At 42.3% G+C, this 24,574-nt stretch overlaps 1 protein-coding gene across 1 annotated transcript in view; it reads right to left on the bottom strand.

Moving 5' to 3' along the window:
- Window positions 1-16,812: 16,812 nt before the first annotated feature.
- The window catches only part of lrrc10b (leucine rich repeat containing 10B), a 28,043-nt gene continuing 20,281 nt past the window's right edge, over window positions 16,813-24,574 (bottom strand). Inside the window, exon 2 of the mRNA XM_080191591.1 lies at window positions 16,813-18,562. Coding sequence (XP_080047717.1) covers window positions 17,662-18,543 — 882 coding nt within the window. The 5' untranslated portion in view covers window positions 18,544-18,562 and the 3' untranslated portion in view covers window positions 16,813-17,661. The remainder of the gene's footprint in view (window positions 18,563-24,574) is intronic.

Raw genomic sequence — 24,574 nt, 5'->3', positions numbered from 1 at the left:
CCTCCCACTCCCTGTAACCCCATGAATTTCCCATGGCTAACCCATCTAACCTACACACCTCGGATACCCAGGAGCAATTTAGAATGGCTAATTCACCTTCACGTTGTGGGAGGAAACTGGAGTACCCGGAGGAAACCCATGCAGAAATGGGGAGAATGTGCAAACTCCACATAGACAACCAAGGCCAGACCCTGGACCCTGGTGCTGTGAGGCAATAGTGCTAAACGCTGTGCCATATATGGTAAAAGTAAAAAGAAGGCAAGCAACTCATGCCCAACACTGTACAATGGATGTAGAGTTCATCCAATGCTGTGCACTATATCTATCTCTGTGAAAACTCATATAACTGTACAGTAACTATACTATAAACCAAGTTGAAATATCAACTGCAATGGAGGAGCTTTTCTAATATCATGATAAGGTGTGCCTGGCCAGGTGTACTCACTCCTTCACTTCTCAATATTTCTGACAATCAGAGGTGGCTATTTTCACACAAACAGAGTTGTTACAGCGCAGAAGGAGGCCATTCAGCCCATTCTGTCTGCACCGGTTCTCCGAATGAGCAATTCATCTCTTGCCATTTTCCCGCCTACACTCCATATCCTGCACATCCTTCCTTTTAAGATAACATTCTAATTCCTTCTGAATGCCTTGATTGAACCTGCCTCTGCCTCACTTTCAGGCCACGTATTCCAGGCCTTAACCTCTCACTATCTGTAAAGGTTTTTCTCATGTTGTGGTTGCTTGTTTTACCAATTACTTTAAATCTATGGTTTTTTGTTGTTGATTCTTTCTTGAGTGGGAACACTGTCTACACTGTCCAAACTTCATGATGTCAATCACCACCTTCAAATCCGCTCTCAGCCTTCTTGTCTCCAAGGAAAACAGTCCCACCTTTTTACCAATCTATTTTCAAAGCAGAAGGTTCCCATCATTGCAACCTATGAATCTTTTCTGCACTCTAAAGGAAGCAGTACTCCAGCTAAGGCCAAGCTTTTATACAAGTTCAGCATAACATCCTTGCTCCTGTAATCCATGCCTCTATTGATGAAGCCTCTATTAATGAATACTGTATGTTTTATTACCCGCTCTTTCCACCTATCCTGTCACCTTCAATGCTGCCTCAAGCACCAGGGACCTGGGTTCAATTACGGCTCCGGGTCACTGTCTGTGTGTGGAGTTTGCATGTTCTCCTCATGTCTGCGTGGAGGTTTCCTCCAGGTGGTCAGGTTTCCTCCCACACTCCAAAGATGCGCGGATTAGGTTGATTGGTCATGCTAAATTGCCCCTTAGTGTCAGGGGTTAGTAGGTTGAATATATGGGATAATAGGAATAGGGCCTGGATGGGATTGTGGTTGGTGCAGATTCAATGGGCCGAATAGCCTCCTTCTGCATTGAAGGGATTCTATGATTCTTTTCTATGATTCTATATACATCCAGGTCCCTCTGTTCCAGCAGACACTTTAAAGTTGTACGCTTTACTTTATCTTGGATTGTAAATTCTTCTGAGTGGTAATCAGCAGTGGGATGCCACTCCATGCCCAACTTCCTATGTGAAATTTAAATCGTAGAATCATCCGGTGCAGAAGGAGGCCATTCAGCCCATTGAGTCTGTACTGACCACAATCCCACCCAGTCCCTATTCCCTGTAACCCCACATATTTAGCCTACTAATCTCCCTAACAGTAGGATCAATTTAGCATGGCCAAGCAACCTAACCCTCTTATCTTTGGACGGTGGGAGGAAACCAGAGCACCCAGAGGAAAGCCACAGAGACACGTGGAGAATGTGCAAACTCCACACAGACAGTGACCTGAGATGGGATTATACCAGATCCCTGGCGCTTTGAGACTCAGTGCTAACCACTATGGCCACCGTGCTGCCCTTCTGTGTCTGTCTGACCTGACCTAATTCAAGCCTGGAGAGTTTCAGGCAGGCCTCAATACCCAGAGTCACAGTCCCCCAGGTTGGATTGAAGGAGATCGTGCCCAATCCCTTATCAATGGCATCTGCTGGTTGGGTCAAGCCTGCGGAGGTGTGGCTCAGGTCAGGTCAGTTCAAGTCAGGAGAATCCCATGAGGAATCATGGGGGGTAATTGAAGGGATGGGAGAATCTTATAGGGGGTGGGGGGACATGGTAGGGATGACTCCTGAGGGTTTTAGGGGTGTAGGGGGGAGGATTCCAGTGGAATAGCAAGGCAGAGTAGGGATATTTGGTGAATTGCGGAGCCCATTGCGGGAGTCTTGTGGGAGGGCCAATCCACCTTTACAATAGTTACCCCAAAATTAGAAGAGGTTTTAATTTGTTGTGTCATGAATGAACAGGAGATAAACCCTAAGGACAGCACCATGGCTTACGAAAGCAGAAAAGAAGATGAGGTGAAGCAGAAATGGTGATTATGTAACAATGAATTTAGGCTTTAATACAGGATTGGATCAGTTTGGCTGGCCTCCCTTCTTTCATGGAATGCCTACAAATGATGAATAACCACTTAGGTGGCCATGGAACTGTACTGCTGTAAGAGCCAACCTCATCTGGAGAGGGGAAGAGAAAATTGGAGCAATGAAGGAGAACATTTGAATCAGTCTCAGAGGCAGAATAAAGTTCTGCAACAAATTTACATTGGGTTGAATTTTACATCCAAGTGGGGGATGGTAAGCTGGGGAGGGGGGTGTGGTCCTTGGCAGCGGTGCCATGTCTGCTGCCTATCCGCTTCCATTGGTATTTTCTCAATGGTGGGATGGCACCTGGCAGCCTTCTTACAGGCTGAGGGGTGGAGTCACGCCTGTTCAGGCATCTTGTGCCCAATGGGGTGACCTTTCCCCACCCTCCACCTTCCCCATTACTTCACAAAAGATGGTTTTACTCTCCCGTTGCCATCCCAAACCTGGTCAGCTAAAACCCTTAATGAGGCATGCTCGACACCCCCATTTTCCATTTAATCCCGTTCCATGGCAGTCCCAGCAGTAACCACCACTCTTGGTAGTGCAGGTGGAACTAGGGAGCTATCGGCCATCTGTCAGCTCTCTTCCTCCCAGATTTTGTCAGAAGTTTATCACCCTATAGCAATGAACAGTCCATAACACAGGCTCAGGATGACCTGGTCTGTCTGGAGGAAGGCTTGTGCTCTCTTTTAAATAAGGAGGGGGGGTGGGGTGGCTCGGGCCATGGCCTCATCACAAATTCAAGCCCACAATTACATTGATGCCAGAACTGCAAGTATTATTTGATTTTATTTTGTCAAATTATATTTAAAAAAAACTGAACCATTGCAGCAGGATTTGCAAACAGCCTTTGATCAGAATTGGAGGCTATTCCTGCATGCTTAATTGAAAAATGAGCACTATTCTGAATCTGAGATGAGAGACCATAGTCAACACTGAAGGGAACACATCACCAAACATAGGCAAAAAAAAGCAACAGAAGTCACGATGAAATGAAAAGATAGATATGGGAGACACAACGCCAGCAAATGCCGTGCTTCCTGTCAGCTGTCCCAGTGCCTTTTTAAACAGCTTGCATCAAAAGGCACTTGAGGAGTAAGTGGAGAGAGACGCTAGCCTTATCTTTAAAAAGGAATGGATGTGAAAGATGCTTATTTCAGCATTCCTTCGCCAGGAGATGGGATCCAGGCCTCGAGTGACACAGGTGCAGTGCAATTCCTGGCGGGCATCTGCATGAGTGAGCTGACACCCAGAATTCCTTGGCTTGATGCTGAGGCTGCTTCAGACTGAACATACTGGAATATGGTAATACAGCCCCGAAATTATTCCTGGAGGATGCTCTGTGTTGCTGTCGAGCAACAGGTTATTTGAAAATTTAAAGTCTAATCACTGAGTTTGGTTTTAACTTTCACCCTTGAACTGTCTGATCTAACTTGGTAAATACACTGCCCAGAATGGGATTGAGCCCCAGGTCAGGAAAATCAGCTTCAATCCCAGGTGTATGCTGCATTGACTGCTTTTATCCTGAGCTGCAGCGACAATAGCAGCACTAAAGCTGATCTCAGCATCTCAAGCAGGGTTTGGAAAATTCAGAAGTGGCTTTGATGACCAATCGCTGTTCAATATCTCTGGACAAGGAGTGCAGTGTGGTGGCACAGTGGTTAGAACTACTGCTTCACAGCTCCAGGGACCTGCTTCCCAGCTTGGCTCACTGTCTGTGCGGGGTTCGCACATTTTCCCTGTGTCTGCGTAGGATTCCTCCGGCTGCTCCAGTTTCCTCCCACGCTCCAAAAATGTGTGAGTTAGGTTGATTGGCCATGCTAAATTGCACTAAATTAGTGCCCCGGGATGTGTAGGTTAGCGGGATTAGTGGGGTAAATATGTGGGATGATGGGGATAGGGCTGGATGGAATTGTTGCTGGTGCAGAGTTAATTGGCCAAATGGCCTCCTTCTGCACTGTAGGGTTTCCATAATTCTTAAAGAGACTCCATGTGACAGCACAATTGGGTTCAGATTTGATTCCCCTATGATTTAAGTAGGCCACTACACTTATTGTTTGTACTCACATAAAAAGGATCACCATTGTCTTAATGTGCAAGGGGACAGCTAACACCTAGGAGGAGGGGAAGAGAAAATTGTTGATCAAAGACCAAACTGCAGTCTCTTCCTCATTCACTGACAATATTATTCACTGCTAGTGACTAATTAGGGAATCTGACATGGTGTACAATAACTTATTCTTCGATGCATCATCACCCTACCCAGGAGATGCTCCATCTGCAGCCAAACAGGTAAGTAAGAGTGAGTCACTATGTGGGCCCATCATGGATCTGTTTTCAGTGAAGGCTGCAAAGATTGGGGTTGGGACACCCTCCCCTGGTCGCTTTTCATGCTGCATGATTTTTTTTCACCCCACATATTTTTAGCCTGAGAGGAGAGAACATTTGCCCTTGTTTGTTGCCTTTCTGCTCTGCTGCAATCGTGATTCGGCATTCTCAAATTTGTCAAGCATAATTTTCCCACCATTACACCGTGTTGACTCTGCCTAATCTTATTATGATATTGTAAGTGTCTTGTTGAAGTCTCCTTCAATATGGATTCCGGCACTTATCTGATGACTGATGTCAGAGTACTGGTCGAGTTCTCAGAGGATTGTCCGACTTTGGAACTCGCTGTCTCAGAAGGCAGTGGGGGGGGCAGGCTCATTGAATATTTGGAAGGTGGAGGTAGATAGATTCTTGCTAGGCAAGGGAACCAAAGGCGACTGCAGGTGGATGGGAATGTGGAATTAGATACACAAACAGATCAGCCATAATTTTAATGAATGGTGAAGCAGGCATAATGGGCTGAAAGGCCTGCTTCTGCTCCTATTTCATATGGTCATGTGTAGTTTCCTGCTTTCTATCCTCCATTATTGAACTGTGATATTATGTTTGATAGCGTACAATCTACTTAGAGTGCTCTCAAATCTCTGGCGGATCAGAACGGTGAGATTTTCTCAGATTCTGCCAAAGGCCGATGTCCGGCAGGCAAAGCAACATTGAGGCTGCCAATGGCAGTGACTGCTTTTCCCACCATATGGTGCGGGACTTTGAAAAAAAAGAAGGTAGGGGTGCCACATCATGAGCGGGATTTTACAGCCTCACTTGAGCAAGACCAGACAATCCCACCCAAGGAAAACAGGCTTTTCAATTGTCTGCTCCTCGCCTGCTCTGATACCATGGCAGGTGGGGTGGTAGAATTCTGGCACATATCACTGATGGGTGGCCTCTGATTCACCTGCCCAAACATTAACTCAGCGATTCGATGGCCAGGATGCCATTTGTGAAGGGTTAGGGTTAGCGAGTGTGCCTCCCAGCTCCCCGGGAGTATTACTTGTCAGAGGCACACTTTCTGAAATCTGAATAATATGTTGACATATCATTTGGCATGGGGGAGGGAGCACAAACCCAGAATAATGAGACGTTAATTTATTACAATGAGGCTCCCAATGTTGACCAGCAGGAAACATGACCTGCTGCCACTCACAGAACGAGGGAACAATCACTTCCTGTTCTTATGCTAATATAAAATGCACCTTTGGCCTTTTCACGATATTTTCCTCTCCCACTGCCAAACCAACCCGACTCATATGGGAGCAGAAAGACCCAGTGACCCTCTCTGTGGCTTCCTCTTTTAGAATCTCAGAATATACAGCATTAGGCTCAGGCGATTTGTCCCACTACCATAGATGCTAGAATTCTGAAGTTAAAGCAGAAAATGCTGGAAATAAATACTCAAGAGGTCAGGCAGCACCTATGGAGAAAGAAACAAGTCAAAGTTTCAAATTGTTGATTTTTCATCGGAACCGGGTAAAGTTAGATATCAGAGAATGGTAACAGCACTGAAGGAGGCTAATAGACCTTTCGTGTCTAGTGCCAGCTCTCCACAAGTGTCCTTTTCCCCTGCCTTTTGCCCTCAGTCCGACAAATGTTCTCTCTTCAGGTAATTGTCCAATCATCTTTTGAAGGCCTGGATTGAATCAGCTCTCCACCACAACCTCAGGCAGTGAATTCCAGATCCTAACATCAAATGCATAAAAAAATTACCCTCATGTTGCCATTGCCGATCATCTTAAATTAGTGTCCTCTAGTTATTCTCCAATCCATCCGCGTTACTGAAGTTCCTCCATCCTGGAACCTTGAACCTCATGAATCTTTTCTGCACCCTCTCTAATTCCTTCAACTCCCTCCAAAGTATGATCCGCACAGCTGGGGGTAGTACTCCAGTTAAGACCGAACCAATGTTTTATAGCCTAGCAAGCCATTCATTCTTACTACGGATGCTGGCGGGTGACACTGACATCTCATGAATGAATATCAATAAAAAAGAAAGGCCTTTGACCTGAAACGTTACCTTTGTTTCTCTCTCCACGGATCCCTGTCCGACTGAGACTGGTCCTCCTGGTCTCTCTAGTGCATTTCCTGTACTCATATTAATTATTTAAAGTTCCACGCTCTCATTAGCCCTTTGGTTTCCCACTATTTTTGGAATGTTTTTTGTGTCTTCTGCTGTGAAGACAGATACAAATTATTTGTTTAACAACTCTGTCATTTCCTTACTCCACATCTTAATTTTCTTGTCTCAGCTGCTAAGGGCCCAATGTTAATGTTGCTAGCTTCTTCCTTTTTACATTGTTGTTGAAACTCTTATAACCATTTTTGTATTTCTTGTTAGCTTTCACTCACACTCTTTTACCCCCCCTTTTTATTAATTTTTTTTGGCTGTCCTTTGCTATTTTCTCACTGTCTCCAATGCTGAATATTATAAACCTTTTCTTTTAGCATGATACTATGCTCAACTTCTTTCACCAGCCTCTACTCTTGCTATCGAGTGTTCGAACAATGAAAATATCCACATCTTTCACCATATCAAGTATGTTTTGTTTCGGAAGTTTATGGGATGTTAATATAAGAACATAAGAACTAGGAGCAGGAGTAGGCCATCTGGCCCTTCGAGCCTGCCCCGCCATTCAATAAGATCATGGCTGATCTTTTTGTGGACTCAGCTGCACTTACCCACCCGCTCACCATAACCCTTAATTCCTTTACTGTTCAAAAATTTATCTATCCTTGCCGTAAAAATATTCTATGAGGTAGCCTCAACTGCTTCACTGGGCAGGGAATTCCACAGATTCACAGCCCTTTGTGTGATGAACTTTTCCCTCAACTCAGTCCTAAATCTTCTTCCCCCTTATTTTGAGACAATGCCCCCTTTTTCTAGTTTCACCTGCCAGTGGACACAACTTCCCTGCTTCTGTCTTATTTATTCCCTTCACAACATTATATGTTTCTATAAGATCTCCCCTCATTCTTCTGAATTCCAATGAGTAGAGCCCCAATCTACTCAGAATCTCCTCATAAGCCAACCCTCTCAACTCCAGAATCAACCTAGTGAATCGCCTCTGCACTCCCTCCAGTGCCAGTGTCTCCTTTCTCAAGTAAGGAGACCAAAACTGTACACAGTACTCCAGTATGGCCTCACCAGCACTTTACACAGTTGTAACATAACCTCGCTGTTTTTAAACTCCATCCGTCTAGCAATGAAGGATAAAATTCCATTTGCTTTCTTAATTACCTGCTGCGCCTGCAAACCAGTGTTTTGTGATTCATGCACAAGTCCCTCTGCACTGCAGCATGCTGCAATTTTTTACCATTTAAATAATAGTCTATTTTGCTGTTATTCCTACCAAAATGAATGACCTCACAGATACCAGCATTGTACTCCATCTACCAGACCCTTGCCCACTCACTTAAACTACCTATATCCCTTTACAGACTTTCAGCATCCTCCGCACACTTTTCTCTTCCACATATCTTAGTATCATCTGCAAATTTTGACACACTACACTTGGTCCCCAACTCCAAATCATCTATGTAAATTGTAAACAATTGTGGTCCCACTGCTTATCTCCGAGACACACAACTAGTCACTGATCGCCAACCAGAAAAACACACATTTACCCTCACTTTTTTGCTTTCTGTTAGTTAACCAGTTCTCTATCCATGCTAATACATTACCCGTAACACTGTGCACCTTTATCTTATGTAGCAGTCTTTAGTGCAGCATCTTCTCAAATGCCTTCCAGAAATCCAGATAGACCACATCCACTGGTTCTCCATTATCCACTGCACATGTAATGTTCTCAAAGGATTCCACCAAATTAGTCAAACATGACCTTCCCCTCATGAACCCATGCTGCGTCTTACCAATGGGACAACTTATGTCCAGATGTCTTGCTATTTCTTCCTTGATGATAGATTCAAGCATTTTCCCTACTACAGAAGTAAGCTAACTGGCTTATACTTACCTGCGTTTTGTCTGCCTCCTTTTTTAAATAGTGGCATCACATTTGCTGTTTTCTAATCTGTGGAAAACACCCCAGAGTCCAGCGATGTTTGGTAAATTACCACTAGTGTAATTATTATTTCTCCTGCCATCTCTTTTAGTACCCTGGGATGCATTCCATAGGATCAGGAGATTTGTCTACCTTTAGCCCCATTAACTTGCCCAATACTACCTCTTTCGTGATAATGATAGTTTCTAAGTTCTTCCTGTCATCAATTTTTGGCATGTTATTTGTGTCTTCCACTGTGAAGATCGACATAAAATACCTGTCCAATGCCTCAGGCATCTTTTCATTTCCAATTATTATATGCCCCTTCTCATCCTCTAAAGAACCAATGTTTACTTTAGCTACTCTTTTTCCTTTCATATTTGTAGAAACTTTTGCTATCTGTTTTATATTCTGAGCTTGTTTATTCTCATAATTCATCTTACTTTTCTTCGTAGCTTTCTTCGTGGTTTTCCCAATCCTCTAAGTTTCCATTAATCTTTGCTACTTTGTTTGCATTTTCTTTCAATTTGATACCCTCCTTTATTTCCTTCGATATTCATGGCTGATTATCTCTTCTTCTACAGTACTTCCTTATCACTTGTATATACTTTTGCTGAGCACTGTGAAAGATCGCTTTGAAAGTCCACCACTGTTTGTCAATTATCCCACCATAAAGTTTTTGCTCCCAGTCTACCTTAGCCAACTCTTCCCTCTTCCCTTTGTAGTCTCCTTTCTTCAAGCACAAGACACTGGTATTGGATTTTACCTTCTCACGCTCCACTTTGTATTTTAAATTCAACCATACTGCGATTGCTTCTTCCCAAGAGGATCCCTAACTGCAAGATCATTAATTATTCCCCTCTCATTACACAGATCCAGATCTAGGATCCCTTGTCGGTTCCATTACATACTGTTCAAGGAAGCTATCACGGATACATTCTATGAACTCCTCTTCAAGGTTGCCTTTACCAACTTAGTTTGACCAATTGATATGTAGATTAAAATCCCCCATGATAATTGCTGTACCATTTTTACATGCATTATTTCTTTGTTTATTTATCGCCCCACCATGATGCTGTTATTTGGTGGCCCATAGACTACACCTATCAGTGACTTTTTCTCCTTACTATTTCTAATTTCCACCCAAATGGATTCAGCATTTTTTCCATAAAACCTATATCATCTCTCACCACCGCCCTGATGTCATCCTTAAATATCAGAGCTACACTACCTCCCTTATCTTCCTATCAGTCCCTCCAGTTTGATACCCCTGAATATTCAACTTCAGTTGTGACCATCCTGCAACCACATCTCTGTAATGGCCACCAAATCATACTCATTCGCAATGATTTGTACTGTCAACTCATTTACCTTGTTTCGAATGCTTTGAGCATTCAGATAAAGTGCTCTTATGCTAGTTTTTGTACTTTCTTTTTGAATTCTAACACTTCCATTAATAACATCTCCTGAGTTCTCCTTCCTTTTAACTTTTTTCTTGATTTTTGATGTAGTTGGAATCTTCTCTCCACATTTTGTCTTTACTCCCTCATTCTCAGATTTCTTACATAGGTTCCCATCTCCCTGGCATATTAGTTTAAACCATCCTCAATCGCTATGCGACATCAGTCCCAGTCCTGCCCAGGTGTAACCCGTCCAATTTGTACAGGTCCCACCTCCCCCAGGACCAGTCCCAATGCCTCAGGAATCTGAAACCTTCCCCCTGACACCATCTCTTCAGTCACGTATTTACCCGATATATCCTCTCAATATAGAAATGAAGCTTCAACAATTTCAGAATCTGAAAAGACACTGGAAAGAGAACAACATGCCCTAAGAACTTTATAATCATGTCATATTGTGTGAAATGTCATTATTTGATCCTGCTTCTAACAGAACCACAATATTATCAGAACATTGTTATTCAGGGACTGTCCCAGAACAGCATAAAGATCAGGACAGGACTCAGTGCAAACTCCAAACTCTATTTTTCATTCTAGCAGACCCTGGAATTTTGTCTCCACAGTGTTGTCTGTGACTGGTGTCCTTTATTGTTGCTGAAGCAGGATAATGGAAGCAATGTTGATTTTAATCTGAACTAATGCAGTGTCCTGCAGTTTTAATGTATCCCCTGGGATTGCTGAGCAGAACTTGAGTGGGTTTTATCGATAGGTTATGTCATATGACTGAGGACAACTGTTTTCTACAAAGCATTCTAGCTTTAGTTTTGGTTTCAAAGAAGCTGGTGGAAGAAAGCAGTGTCTCTCTTTCTCTCTCCAGACGCTTTCTGAAAGTATTGAGGCTGGGAAACCTCAGAGATTTGATCCAACAGTCAAAAGATTAATTCACATAGATATTAAAAGCTGCAAATCTAGCATCTCATAAACTTTAGTACTAACTTAGTCATATTTATGGAGTTGCTTTGCATTGGGATAACATTGATAGCTAACTAGTTAAGGATTATACTGTGTCATGTTTAAGTCTTGTAATCAGTAAAAGTTATGCTAATTCTTTTTGTTATATTTTAACTGCATGATTAAATAAACTTTGTTTGATTAAAGCTTCCTAGTGGGTCACTTGAATCATATCTGGAGTGAAACACCTTATGCTCCCCTGTGCCAAAATCAAATGTAAAACTTGGGGTCTGGGCTAACTTTATAAAACAGCTTGGTGTTTCTGGCCTGGGTTTTAGCAATTGTTCTAACTTGTGCCAGGAGCCAGCAGATAGCATCATTTCAGGCCTTTAAATAAGTCATGGATTTGGTAGAAGTATTATGTTTTCACTTGGTGCTCTTGCATTTGACTTATTGCAAGTCTGGCATAAGTAAAAAAGCACGGTCTAATATGTGATCCTGCTAAAGATTTCTATATCTCTGGTAAAACAAAGACCAAGATCAAATATGAAGTTTCAAGCCACAAAATCCAATCCCATAGTGCCACTAATGCTGGCACTGCAGGAACCCTAGCCTTTGGAAATATTGGCTGAAATGGTTCAGCATCACTTCTGGTACAACTCATGCAATAGACACACCTCATAAGGGCAGTACTATGGGCACGCCTCATGTGCATTCGAAACATTGAGAGTCAATGGATTATGATGTTAAACAGTGTCTAACAGTGTCTAGTGATTTGGCACTTGATCTGGCATGTTGTACCTTGCAGGTTCTGTTAGCTCCCAATCTTACTCATTCGCAGCTGCAGGAAGAAATTACTAACACGATCGCGATGGGAGTTGGTGAAAGTACTGTGCTGAGTATTATTGAAGTGGGTTCACAAAGGGAGTGGTACTGAGGAATTCAAAAGAATCGGAAGGTCTATCAGGCAATAGCCTCCTTTCAGCCATGGGATTATAGATTGTAGTTCTCCATGTAATGCAGCATGACTTAGAGATGGAGAACAGGCAATCAAGAGGGGAAGCAGTGTGTAGAGGGAGCAGGAACAGGGCCCTCAATCTCAGCCACAGCTACGCCTGAATGCTGGCTTTTGCCAAGGAGGTGGTGACTGAACTGTGCCATCTTTTGCGACTGGATCTGCACAACAAGGTGAGACCGCTGTCAATGGTTCTGAAGGTAACCGTAGCTCTGAATCTTTACCCCTGCTGGATTCTTCCAGGTGGAACATTCCTATATTTCTCAGTTTGCTGTGTCTCACTGCATCAGGTCTGAAATCAAGTGCAGAAAGAAAGGAGATGTCATCATCTTCCAACCTACTAGAGATCAGCAGAAAGAACAAGCATATGGTTTTGCCAGGCTGGTAGGGTTCCCAACGGTGTATCAAGACACTAACTGCAAGCAAGGAGGGCAAAGATAAATGATGGTTCCCACCCTGATCGCTAGCTTTTTTGAATTTGTTTTTGAAATGTGGATAATTCTGGCAAGGCCATATTTGTTACCCATCTGCTGGGCACTAGGGTGACCATGATGCTAGCATGGTGTTTGGAAAGAAATAGCTTGCAGCTATGTCAAAATAGTTTTTATACATTTGGAACAGTGTGATTGGAACAAATCATGAGTGGAAAATGTAAATGTTTGGATACGTGCGAGGACAGGATCAGGCTCAATTCTTATGTTCCCTTAAGAAATGGTCCAAATTCAAATGCCGGACACGTAGATATCAGATGGTTGGCAGAATCCACGGATACCTTCCTCAGAACAAGTGTAAAAGAAGACGAGGGAAAAATAAACAGAAGGAAACTAAATCCATTGTACTTAACCCAGACTCCTGAAGACGGTACTATGAAGACGTGAAGACGTATTTCTATGATCAGTCTCAGGTGAACAGTGCAGTTAGCCTGCACAGTGCTCTACTTAGAAATCTGATTAGCTCTTAAGTTATTGTATTGCCTTATCAACACTGTTTTTGTTCCCAAATGATATATCATATATTTTGCTGTATCACCTGCCAATAAGTATGTTATCAACATAGGGAGCACCATCAACAGCCAGATTTAAAAATGACCCTAGTTATACCATCACGTTGCAATATTGTGATATAACAACCTGAACCATCATTAAAATTGACTATCGTCTATGATTGGTGAAGAGCACAACCACAAGCCCCATTCAACAAGGAGTTTCAAGAAGGGTGGCACAGTGGCATAGTAGTTACCATCAGGAATCCGGGTTCAATTCCAGTCTTGGGTGACTGCCTGTGTGGAGTTTGCACATTCCCCCCGTGTCATTGTGCGTTCCCTCTGGGTGCTCCGGTTTCCTTCCACAGTCCAAAGATGTGCAGGTTAAATGGATTGGCTAAATTGCCACTAAGCGAAGGTATATATTGGGGGGATTGACAGGGTAAATGTGTGGGGTTACAAGGATAGGGCAGGGGTGGGGTGTAGGCCTGGAAAAGAAGCTCTGCCAGAGAGTTGGGGCTGACTCAATGGGCCGAATGGCCTCCTTCTGCTGTAGGAATTCAATGTGATGGACAGGAAATGTAACGGGGATTGTAATGTAATACAAATGTTGATTTGCAATTTCTTTTATATTACTTTCACGATAGAGAGCAATACAGCACAGAAACATATATGGAATTCCTCAACAGTTTTAATGGAAGGAATGACATGTTTGAACTAGTGTAGCTAACAATGGAATTGTCAAACTTTCAACCTTAAAATCTACACTACTTTTTGTATTTTTGTTTCTCTCTTCCAGTTTTTTTTTCATTTCCCAGAATGTTTTCACATTTTCAGAATCAACAAGATGGTTTTCCTACATACCCTATGACCATCTTGAAGCTCCTATTTACACATTATGCAGCTTCCTGCAGTGTTGTATCCTCTAAACCCCTCCTCTTTCAGTGTTTTTGTTCAAATCCAGGGGGCATGAAGCTTTGTCCAGAATTTCCTGGTAAGTTTTGTTATCGCTACACCCAAGTTGGCACTGGGGTCAGTTTTTTTTCCTGAGGAAATTCGCCTGTAATGAATTTTGTTGATTCTATTTTGAACTATCAGTTTGCGGTAATTGCATCACTCACTCGTATTCCTTCTATGAGTCTGCTAAATTTACTATCACTCATTTTCAAAGTTCCACTTCCATGCATTAGACCAGATTCCTGGATTTATCAGAGTAATACGGTCGGATTAGAATTTCACGACATGTTTAGGCACAGAAAAATCAATAATTCACCCCGTATCAATGTGTCAGATTTCTGGAGTTAAGGAACAGTTTTCCTTAAGATCATTTTTGATTTTAAATTTTCTTCCTCAGGTTTGAACTATACTTAACCCAAGTGCTGTCAGCTTCTATGTGGCTGGTTTCCAATATATTCAGGAAAGCTAAGCAGCTGGAATAGCTTTCCCGATACCAATATCCCTGTGCTGCCTAATAATGACGGAAAGATATTCTAAGAATGAGGCACCATGTGCAGAATACAGTAAAACATTCAATGTTATTCCCTTGAGTGGCATTGGATTTGCACCTTTTTTACACCAAGTTTTATATTCCAACCAAACAAATTCCACAAGAAATTTCATCATAAATTTCCATTAACAAGGTCAGCAAAAAATCACAGGCTTGTTACAGCGCAGGAGGAGGCCATTTGGTCCATCAATCCTGCACCAATTCTCCATATGAGCATTATGGCTTAGTGCCAGTCTCCTGACCTTTCCCTGTACCCCTGAACATTGTTTCTATTCAAGTAATTGTCTTATGTGCCTCAATAGAACCTGTCTCCACCACACTTCCAGGCAGTGTGTGAATAAGTACAACACATTTGCTTCTTTTGGAAATTACTTTAAATCTATGCCCTCTCATTCTTAATCATTTTATGAGGGGGCACGGTTTCTCCCTATCTACTCTGTCCAGCCCCGTCATGATTTTGAACATCTCTGTCAAATCTCCTCTTAGCCTTCTCCTCTCCAAAGAGAATAATTCCAACTTGTCTAGTCTATCTTTGAAACTGAAGTTTCTCATCCCTACAACCTCTCTTTAAACCTCTTCTGCACCCTTGCCAATGCATTCACATCCTTCCTGTGTGTGGTGCCCACAACTGTACACAATATTCCAGCTGAAAACTAACAAGTGTCCTAAATAAGTTCAGCATAACCTTTGTGCTCTTGTATTCTCTGCCCCATTAATAAAGCCCAGAATATTATACACTTTATTAACTGTTCTCTTCACCTTCTCTGCCACCTTCAATGATTTATGTACATTTACACGCGAGGCCCCACATAGATTTGAACTAAACATAACCCAAAAGCTGTCAGTTTCAATTTGACTGGCTTCCTATACATTGAGGAAGACTAAGCAGCTGGAATGGCTTTCCCAATGCCAACATCCCTGTTCTGTCTAATGGTGCACACCCTTTTAGAATTTTACCACTTATTGCATATTGTCTCTCCATATGCTCCTGACCAAAGTGTATCACCTCACACTTCTCACTGAACTTCATCTGCCATCTATCTGCTCACTCTACTAATTTGTTGATGTCCTTTTGAAGTGTGACACTGTTTTCTTCACTGTTTACAATACTTTCAAATTTTGTGTCATCTGCAAATTTTGAAACTGTCCCCTACACACTAAGATCTAGATCATTAATATATAGCAGAAAAAGTAAGGGTCCCAATACCGAACGCTGAGGAACACCACGACAAACCTTCCTCCAGACCAAAAAATATCCAATGACCATTACCTTCTGCATCCTATTATTCAGCCACTTTTGTTTCCACATGGTTACTATCCCTTTCATTCCCTGAGCGATAACTTTTCTCACAAGTCTGTTGTGGGTAATCCTCTGGCACTTCCCCTGAGTCTAGAGAAGACTGGAAGATTAAGGCCAGCATCCCTGCAATTTCCATGGCAATTGCAATACATCTTAGCTTAATTTCTGTGCAAGTGAGATCCAAGATATTCCAAGTTGTTATTCTTAAGTCAATATTTTGGGGTGTACTGGTAGGAGTTAAATTGACAGCTGCTTCAATGAGTTAAGGCACCTTGTGGGTTGCAACTTAACATACTGATCACAGGCCCCAAATTTAGTGTTAGCCAGTGAAGAACTGAAGGAATATAATTGTCCGTTCTAATGCCGATTAAAGGGAAAGGTGAGGCAAGAGAGTCTGTATTTTTCCCCATATGGGGAAGTATATGTTTGGGAATGTGAAGTAAAAGTTGAATCAGTTGCTGATGTTTATTTTCTGGGCTTACACTTGAAGACTGGCCACTTGGCTAAGAGTTAGATACTAGAGTTTGAGGACTTAAACCTTGGAAAGAAACAGCGTCCTAACAAGAGGATTAAATAGACTGGGCAGAAAATAAAAATGAACCGTCTTTGGTTAAATCCTGCATGTTTAAGCACATTTCTCATTAATTATAGTGCTTCTGCAGATGATTTTTACACAGGATTTCCCCTAGTCTCAATAATTCAACAACTTTCAATTTCTGTAATAATTTTTCCCTGCATTTCCCTGTTCATATTTGTGTAATACCATGAATCCTATGTCCCTAAACAGAAGTAAAGGAGTGGATGTATGAGTAGATCTAAGCTGCATTCCTGGCACACTCTCTTCCAGCGAAAAGAATCTCTCCCTTGCCATTTAAGGAAATGGAAACACAAAGCAGCCATGCATGCAAATGCTGTGTGTATGATTCTTTTTCTTTCCCCTTTTTTAAACCTCTGCTACGAACAGAATGAGTTGTTATTTTTAACTCCTTTGGAATTCTGTTAACTTGTAAACAATCAATGAAACAGCTTAATTTCAAAGTGATGAATGGAGTTTAGTAATGGCGCTGACTATTGATCCTTTGCCCAAGAGTAAAACACTCAAGTGATGCTTTCGTGAACATACTCATTACAAATTTATTAGTAAGACCAACTTATTAATAAATATGTAACTCTCACGCCAAATCTTATTGCAATATGAAAACCATCCCTCCTTCTTTGTTTCTGTAATTATAACACTGTTATTGATATCTACTATCTCTTACAAAGTATTATCCAACTGCTATCTTATCACTGCAATGCAGAGTCATAGACATTCTTGAGTTAATCTGGTAATACAGATACATACGGTCCTAAATTGCATGTGGCACATCCACATTGTTAACATCAGCTGATAAATCTGTCACAGCACAATCTATCGTCAGAAGGGCCCACACTGGTTTAAAAGACCGAATCCTATAATCTGACTTAAATTGAGTCATACAAAGAAATAACCAACTTTTCTATTTTTTTGTGTGTGTTCGACTGTTTTTCACCCAGTTCCGGTACCTTGGGCCATTTATATCTCCAGCTGCCTAGTGCATCCCCCACCGGACCAGAGTGATTTAATCACCATCTCTCAACTTCAACAGAGCTGTCACTCAGTGCCTGATATGTGATATTCCACGGCTGGTATCTGCAGCTGGCCTCATGTCTCCTCCTGAGAACAGTCTAAAGCAGAGAAGTTGCCCTCCGTTTCCAGTGCCATGGATCCATTTTTCAGAATGCTGTGCAGAGGCTCCTGATTTTCCTCATTTTCTTCATTTTCTAGAGCTCTCATAGCCATTAATTCAGCTGCCCCTTCACCTACCAGTGTCACCCCATCTGCCACACAGGGTGGGTATTTGGCAGGATTATGGTCATATGATAACAGTTTCAGCCTTGAAAGATGCTCCAAATTAGGAAAGTCGGTGATTTTATTTTTGTCCACATCAATGATTTCTAGAAATTCCATTTTTAATAATACCTTTGGGAAGTTCTCGAACCTATTGCCATATAACCAAAACCCACGGAGGTTTATGAACCTAACCAAGTCCTCTGGTAAAGTCTTTAGCTTGTTGTCCCCCATCTGTAGCGACCTCAAACTAGGCATATTAATTAACTGTTTGGGAAATTTTCTGAAATAGTTGCTCTCTATCCAGAGGCACCTGAGGTTTTCTAGATTCCTAAACTCTGGAGGGATTGTCATTAATTTATTGCTACCAAGGTAGAGGCGGGTTAGATTAGGCATATTGCATACGACTTTAGGCACATCCTCAAATTTGTTGTAGTCCAGCGCTAAGATCTTTAAGTTGACCAACTGCTCAAACTCATTAGGGAGGTCCTTCAGCTTGTTGTTGCTGATGTACAACTTCTCTACGTATGTGAAGGAGCAGATTGGAACCGGGAGTCTCTTTATCTTCTTGTGGCAGGCATCCAGCATCCTGTCAGCCATTATTTCATCCATGTCAGTCGAAACGCAGCTCAGTTCATCGTCAGGGCTGCAAGATAAGACAGAGGCAAACTTCTGAAACGCACTCCCCATTTTCATTCTTGGAGGTCAGCCCTCCCTGCATAGGATGAAAAAAAAAATCAGAGTTCAAAATTTACAACACGGATCAGCAAAATGCCCATTTGGATGAAAGGTTAGAACACGGTTACAAGCTAGCACATGATGGAAATGTTATGTTATGAGCCACACAATCACAAAACCAAGAGATCATTACAGCTGAGGAAAACCATTGAGTCCATCTTACGTTATCCATTGAGGAGGACCCTAAAGGCATCTAATCTATATCTAAATGATTCTGTATTATCCACTCCATTCTATGTTCTGAACATTCTTTGTGTAAACTGGAACTTCCTGACATCAAATTTGTACTTTTTCATTGGTTTGAATTGTGTCCCCCTTTCCTACTCTCACAATTTCATTTAATCTTTCAGATTCAAGTTTATTAAACTGGCTCATGTACACCACGAGAATATCATCTCTGGGATAACTCCTTCAAGGTTGAAAAACTTAAGGGCTTAGAATCATAGAATCCCTACAGTGCAGAAGGAGGCCACATGGATATTGAATCTGCATCCACAACAATCCCTCCCAGGCCCTATTCCCGTAACCCCACATATTTATCCTGCTAATCCTTCTAACCCAAGCATCCCGGGACACTGAGGGGCAATTTAGCGTGGCCAATCAACCTAACCTGAATTTGATGGTCTCCTGGGAGCAGACTGACAGCCTTAAAATTGGGCACAATGCTGTGGGTGCCATTCCCAGCACACACACCCCCTCCTTCCCCAGCTCCTTACCCTACTGCAATTTTGCCTGCATCAGGAAAGATGTCAGGAGGTCCACCTTGGGCTAAATGAGGACCTCAAGTCACCAATTAATGGCCACTTAATGTCTCCATCTCTCACTGCCGCAATTTTAGCTGCCCTGGGGAAGGCCAGCACCAAGTAGACAGATCTCATTGGGTCATCTTATGGCTGGTCAAGGTGAGCAATGTCATCTTTACAGTCTCCTGTGCCCATTGCAGGCAGCCCCCATCTTGGTATCCCCCTCTACCCTAGTTTGTCCCTTTCCCACCTGCCCTTTCGACCCCTCACCCCTCTTGTAGGGTCCTGCCAACTTGACTTAGACCTTAAAGTCCATCACAGCAAACCTTCTTTGGAACTGACTGTAATCCCAGCAGCAACCACCACTTCCACTGGCGCTGATGGGATCAGGGAACTGCCATGTATTTGATTGGTGAGCGGGGCTGAAAGACAGGACTTCCTCCCCCCCATTAAATTGCTGCGGAGCAAGTGGACCAAGCAAGGCCAAATTCATCCTGGCCCTTACGTAGTGGTGGGGGGAGAGGATGATGAGAAGGATCCTGCTGTACCTGTACAATCTAGCCCTGCATTCTCCACTCATTTTGTGATAACTCAGATCTCCAACAACAGTGATAAACCTTCTGTCACTAAGCATTGTCTCGGTTTAAGTGTTACCTTTTTGTCTTTGTGACAAGAATTGAATTGTTGTAGTCTGACAAGAGCAGTATACAATTTAATCATGTCTTTTCCCACCTTGTGCTCTATTGTTTTAGTTGTGTATTGCAAGGCTCTGTTGTGGACATATGGAGCATGAGTCTGTGAACATTTAGATGTCGTTCAAACTTATCCTTCGCCATTTCACTGCTATTTATGAATGGCATGTGATGCCTTGTGCAGAACTGTGCCTATTAACTACTGTGTCGAACCTGTACCTATTACATTTCACCTGCTATTATTCTGCCCGCTTGCATATTTTAACCATCTGATTTTGTATCTTATTTTATTTTACCTCCTCCAATTCCATTGCCTTCCACTAGTTTGATAGCATCAGCAACCTTGACTCATTTGTAAAGAGCTTCTGAATTGAAGTCACTGGTATAAATTAGGAATAGCAGTGGTAAGAACGCTGATCTCTGGAACACCATTCAGAACCACCCCCATCTTGACATAACTCCTTCAAAAGGAACCTATTGACCTTGACCCTTTTTCTACTCTTTTATCCATTTTTGAGACTTATCCTGAACCTACTCAGCTTGGACTTTAAACTCATGGCATTTTGGTTAGAGTTTTGCAAAATGTATTTTCGGAAACAAGTTGCAACATACATGGAGCTGTGCACTGGATTTTTCCATCCTGAATCACGAATATTATTGTAATTTTCAAATTTACTCCTGATAATTAACTCCATTGTTTCCACCAAATTGAATGAAAATAAACGAGTCTGCATTTTCTGTGTCTCTTTATGTCTCTCGCCTTCACAGTGAGAGGATTTGAGTATAGAAAAAGGGATGTTTAGCTGTAATTCTATCGGATTGATGAGGCTACATCTGGAATATTGTGTGCAGTTTTGTGTCCATATCTGAGGAAGGGTGTCCTTGCTGTAGAGGGAGTACAGTGAAGGCTTACCAGGCTGATTCCTGGGATGGCAGGTCTTTCATATGAGGACAGACTAAGTTGGTTAAGATTATATTCACTGGAGTTTAGAAACATGAGAGGGGGTTGCATAGAAACTTATAAAATTCTAACAGGGTTACATAGGGTAGATGCAGAAAGAATGTTCAGAACTAGGGATCATGGTTTAAAGATAAGGGATAAACGTTTTAGAACTGAGGGGAGGAGAAATTCCTTTGCCCAAAGGGCCGTGAATGTTTGGAATTCACTATCACAGAACGTCGTTGAGGCCAAAAAGTTTGTCTGATTTCAAGAAAAAACTAAATATAGCTCTTGGGGCTAAAGGGATCAAGGGATATGGGGGAAAGGAGGGATCAGGATATTGAATTTGATGATTATCCGTGATCAAAATGAATGGCGGAGCAGGTCCCAAGGGCCAAATGGCCTACTTCTGCTTCTAGTTTATACGTTTCTATGTTTAGTTTGCTATTTTTTGTTTCAAAAAATAAGCGGTGTGTTCGTCTGCTTGCTTGGAATTGACTGATATGTCAATACAGTGTTCAGTGACTTCCTCAGAATGATTGTCAATATCTTCCAAATCTAGAAGAATCTAGTACTTCTCCTAGGGAGCACTATTTTGTTTATTCCAAAAGGGCAAAAATAATTGTGCAAAAGGCTGCAGAATTTTAAGTGCAAATCATGTTTCTGTGATTTTGTGCTGGATTAAAAATCTTATCAAGAAGCCAGTCCTGTTCACATTATCATCTCCCCTGCACTTCAGATTAATCAGCAATGTGAGATTCTGCTAGCTGAGTGCTATCGGAGATTCTTTTAGGCAAAAATACACCAATATGCACATCTTAAAGGCTTTTTGATTTTTTATTTACATTTGTTATGAAACTGACCATTGTATGCCATTGCACTTGGTGAGTGGTTTGCAATAGGCATTAAAATAATTTTCAGATACTTAAGAACAGATTTTTCACAGGCAGTGAACTAAACACTTTGAGGGAACATTCCTACATTTTTTAATAATCCTATTTTCAACTGTTAGTAAAAGCTTCACCAAATTTTCAATATCAAGGATTTTTTAGTGCATTTTTTTAGAAAAGAAGCCCTAAAATGCTGTTGTAGTGTTTTTTAAATTTATTCATCTGATGTGGGCATCAGTGGCAAGAACAGCATTTCTAGCCCACCCTTAATTGCCCTAGAACTAAGTAGTTTGCTAGCCCATTTCAAAGGCCGTTTAAGAGTCAATCATGTTGCTGTGGATCTACAATCAGATGTCAAATTACAGAATCATAGAACCCCTATAGTGCAGAAGGAGGCCATTTGGCCCATTGAGTCTGCACCAACTCTCCGTCAGAGCATTTTACTCAGGCCCTATCCTCATAACTCCATGCATTTTACCACGCTAATCCCTCTAACCTGTGTATCTTTGGACTCTAAGGGACAACTTAGCACGGCCAATCCACCTAACCGGCACATCTTCAAAGTGGGGAGGAAACCGGAGCACCTGGAGGAAACCCATGTTGACACAGGGAGAATGTGCAAACTCCACACAGTCACCAAGGCTGGAATTGAACCTGGGTTCCTGGCGCTGAGGGCAGTAATGCAAATCACTGTGCCACCAGACCTGGAAAGGATGGCAGATTTCCTTGTGTTTGTGAGCCTTACAGGTCTTTATAACAATCACCGATGGTTTCATGGTCTTCAATTCCAGTTTCAATTCCAGTTTTTATGAATTTAAATTCCACCAGGTCTCATGGTGGGACTTGAAGCCCTGTCTCCAGAGAATTAAAGTGGTTCTATGTATTACGACTCTAGCAACATTACCACTATGGCACCATCTCCCGTCATTTAACGCAGACCTTTCTCTTGCTTACGAATATGAAAATAAATTTGAGTCAAAACCTGAGGAAAAGCAGCTTCTGAAAGCAAACTCAATTTTGAATACAATTTGCACTGCTTGTGCTCAAAGCAGAAACGCTCTGCGTAGATTTTTTTAATGTCCTGAGTTAAATGACATCTCTCTCCGGGGAAGATAAATGCAAAATACTGTGAATGCTGGAAATCCGAAACCAGTCGACAAAATGCTGGAAACACTCAGCGTGTCCAACAGCCTCTGTGGAAAGGGAAACTGAGTGTTAACGTTTCACGTCAATGATCTTTCGTCAGAACTGGGGGGAAAAGGTAGAAATGTGACAGGTTTTAAGCAAGTACAGATAAGGGGAGGGGGAGAAGAAAGAACAAAAAAGGACAGGGCTGTGAAGGGGTGGAATTATGGCAGAAGAGATGAAGAGCAGAATTTCTGAGATGGGAATTGGGAGGTGGGACTATTCCAACCATTGTCATTCCACCTCTGTCTCAAGACTTATAAAAATTCATTCATGGGGATGAGGTCATCACTGTCTGGATCAGCATTTATTGCCCAGCCCTAATTGCCCTTGGACTGAGTGGCTTGGTGAATTTTCCAGTGACTTAGGCATTATATGACTTGGAGGTAGAACTGCCACTGAAGTCAAAAGCAAGCAAATTAAAAGGCCTCACTCCGTTCCTCGAGGAAACCTTGCCCTGTTGCTCCGGAGAAGAGTGGCTTCTCTCTATATGATTAAACCTTCTGACCACTTTAAACCCTCTCTATCTCAGCCTACTCCCTCACCACCCTTATCCCTCTCACATCCTCCTCACCCTCCACTCCTCCCTCACCCTCCTCACCCTTTCATTCTCAGCCCCCATCACCCCTTCACCCCCAGCCCCATGCCTCTTCCATCACTTCACCTTCCTTCAAATACCTCTCCCATATCCCTCTCTCCCCCTCCTTACTTTCATATTCTCCTCATCCACTTACTCTCACTCCTTAACCCCCTCACCCACTTACTCCTGACCCTCATGCCCTCACCTCCTCATCCCCACATCCCCTTATCCTCCTCATCCTCTTCCCCTCATTCCTTCACCTGACCTCACCCCTTCCCTCTCACCCTTGTCTCTCTCACCCCTTTCATTAATAATCCATTTAACGAAGGGAACTTTCAAGCTCCATTATGATAGAAGGATGCCATAGGACACCTCATAAAACTCACTGAGTAAACAAGCATGTTCTTCTAAACAGCTGTAAAGACAGTCAAGCATATGTAAAATAATTAGGCAATTGGACACAGCCAAGAACCCATAAAACTCCCTGAATAAATAAACAGACTTTAGAACAGCAATCACAACAGATGATCTAAACTGAATTCATGGGAGCAATAGGGAAAGATTAAACATTTACACTTGGTTATGATACTAGGCTACTGTTTCAGTTAGGTGAAATATAGTCTTTTACTCTCTAGATTAATTTTTTAATTCATCTGAAGACTTTTTCACATGTATAAAGCTGATATTTCAGGGATGGATAGGATAGAGGTGGAGAGACTCTTCCCGCTCAAAAAAGACAGTAGGACTAGGGGGCACAGCCTCAAGATAAAGGGGGGGCAGTTTAGAACGGAGTTGAGGAGGAACTTCTTCACTCAAAGGGTGGTGGATCTCTGGAATTCTCTGCCCGTTGAAGTGGTGGAGGCTGCCTCGCTAAATATTTTTAAGACGCGGGTTGATGGGTTTTTGATAAGAGAGGGGATTAAGGGTTATAGGGAGAGGGCGGGAAAGTGGAACTGAGC

This window comes from Carcharhinus amblyrhynchos, chromosome 6 (genome assembly GCF_965287045.1).
Source record: "Carcharhinus amblyrhynchos chromosome 6, sCarAmb.v2.hapA, whole genome shotgun sequence".
Taxonomy (NCBI): domain Eukaryota; kingdom Metazoa; phylum Chordata; class Chondrichthyes; order Carcharhiniformes; family Carcharhinidae; genus Carcharhinus; species Carcharhinus amblyrhynchos.
Note: the sequence above shows the minus strand (reverse complement) of the source record. Positions and strands in the feature narration are given on the sequence as shown.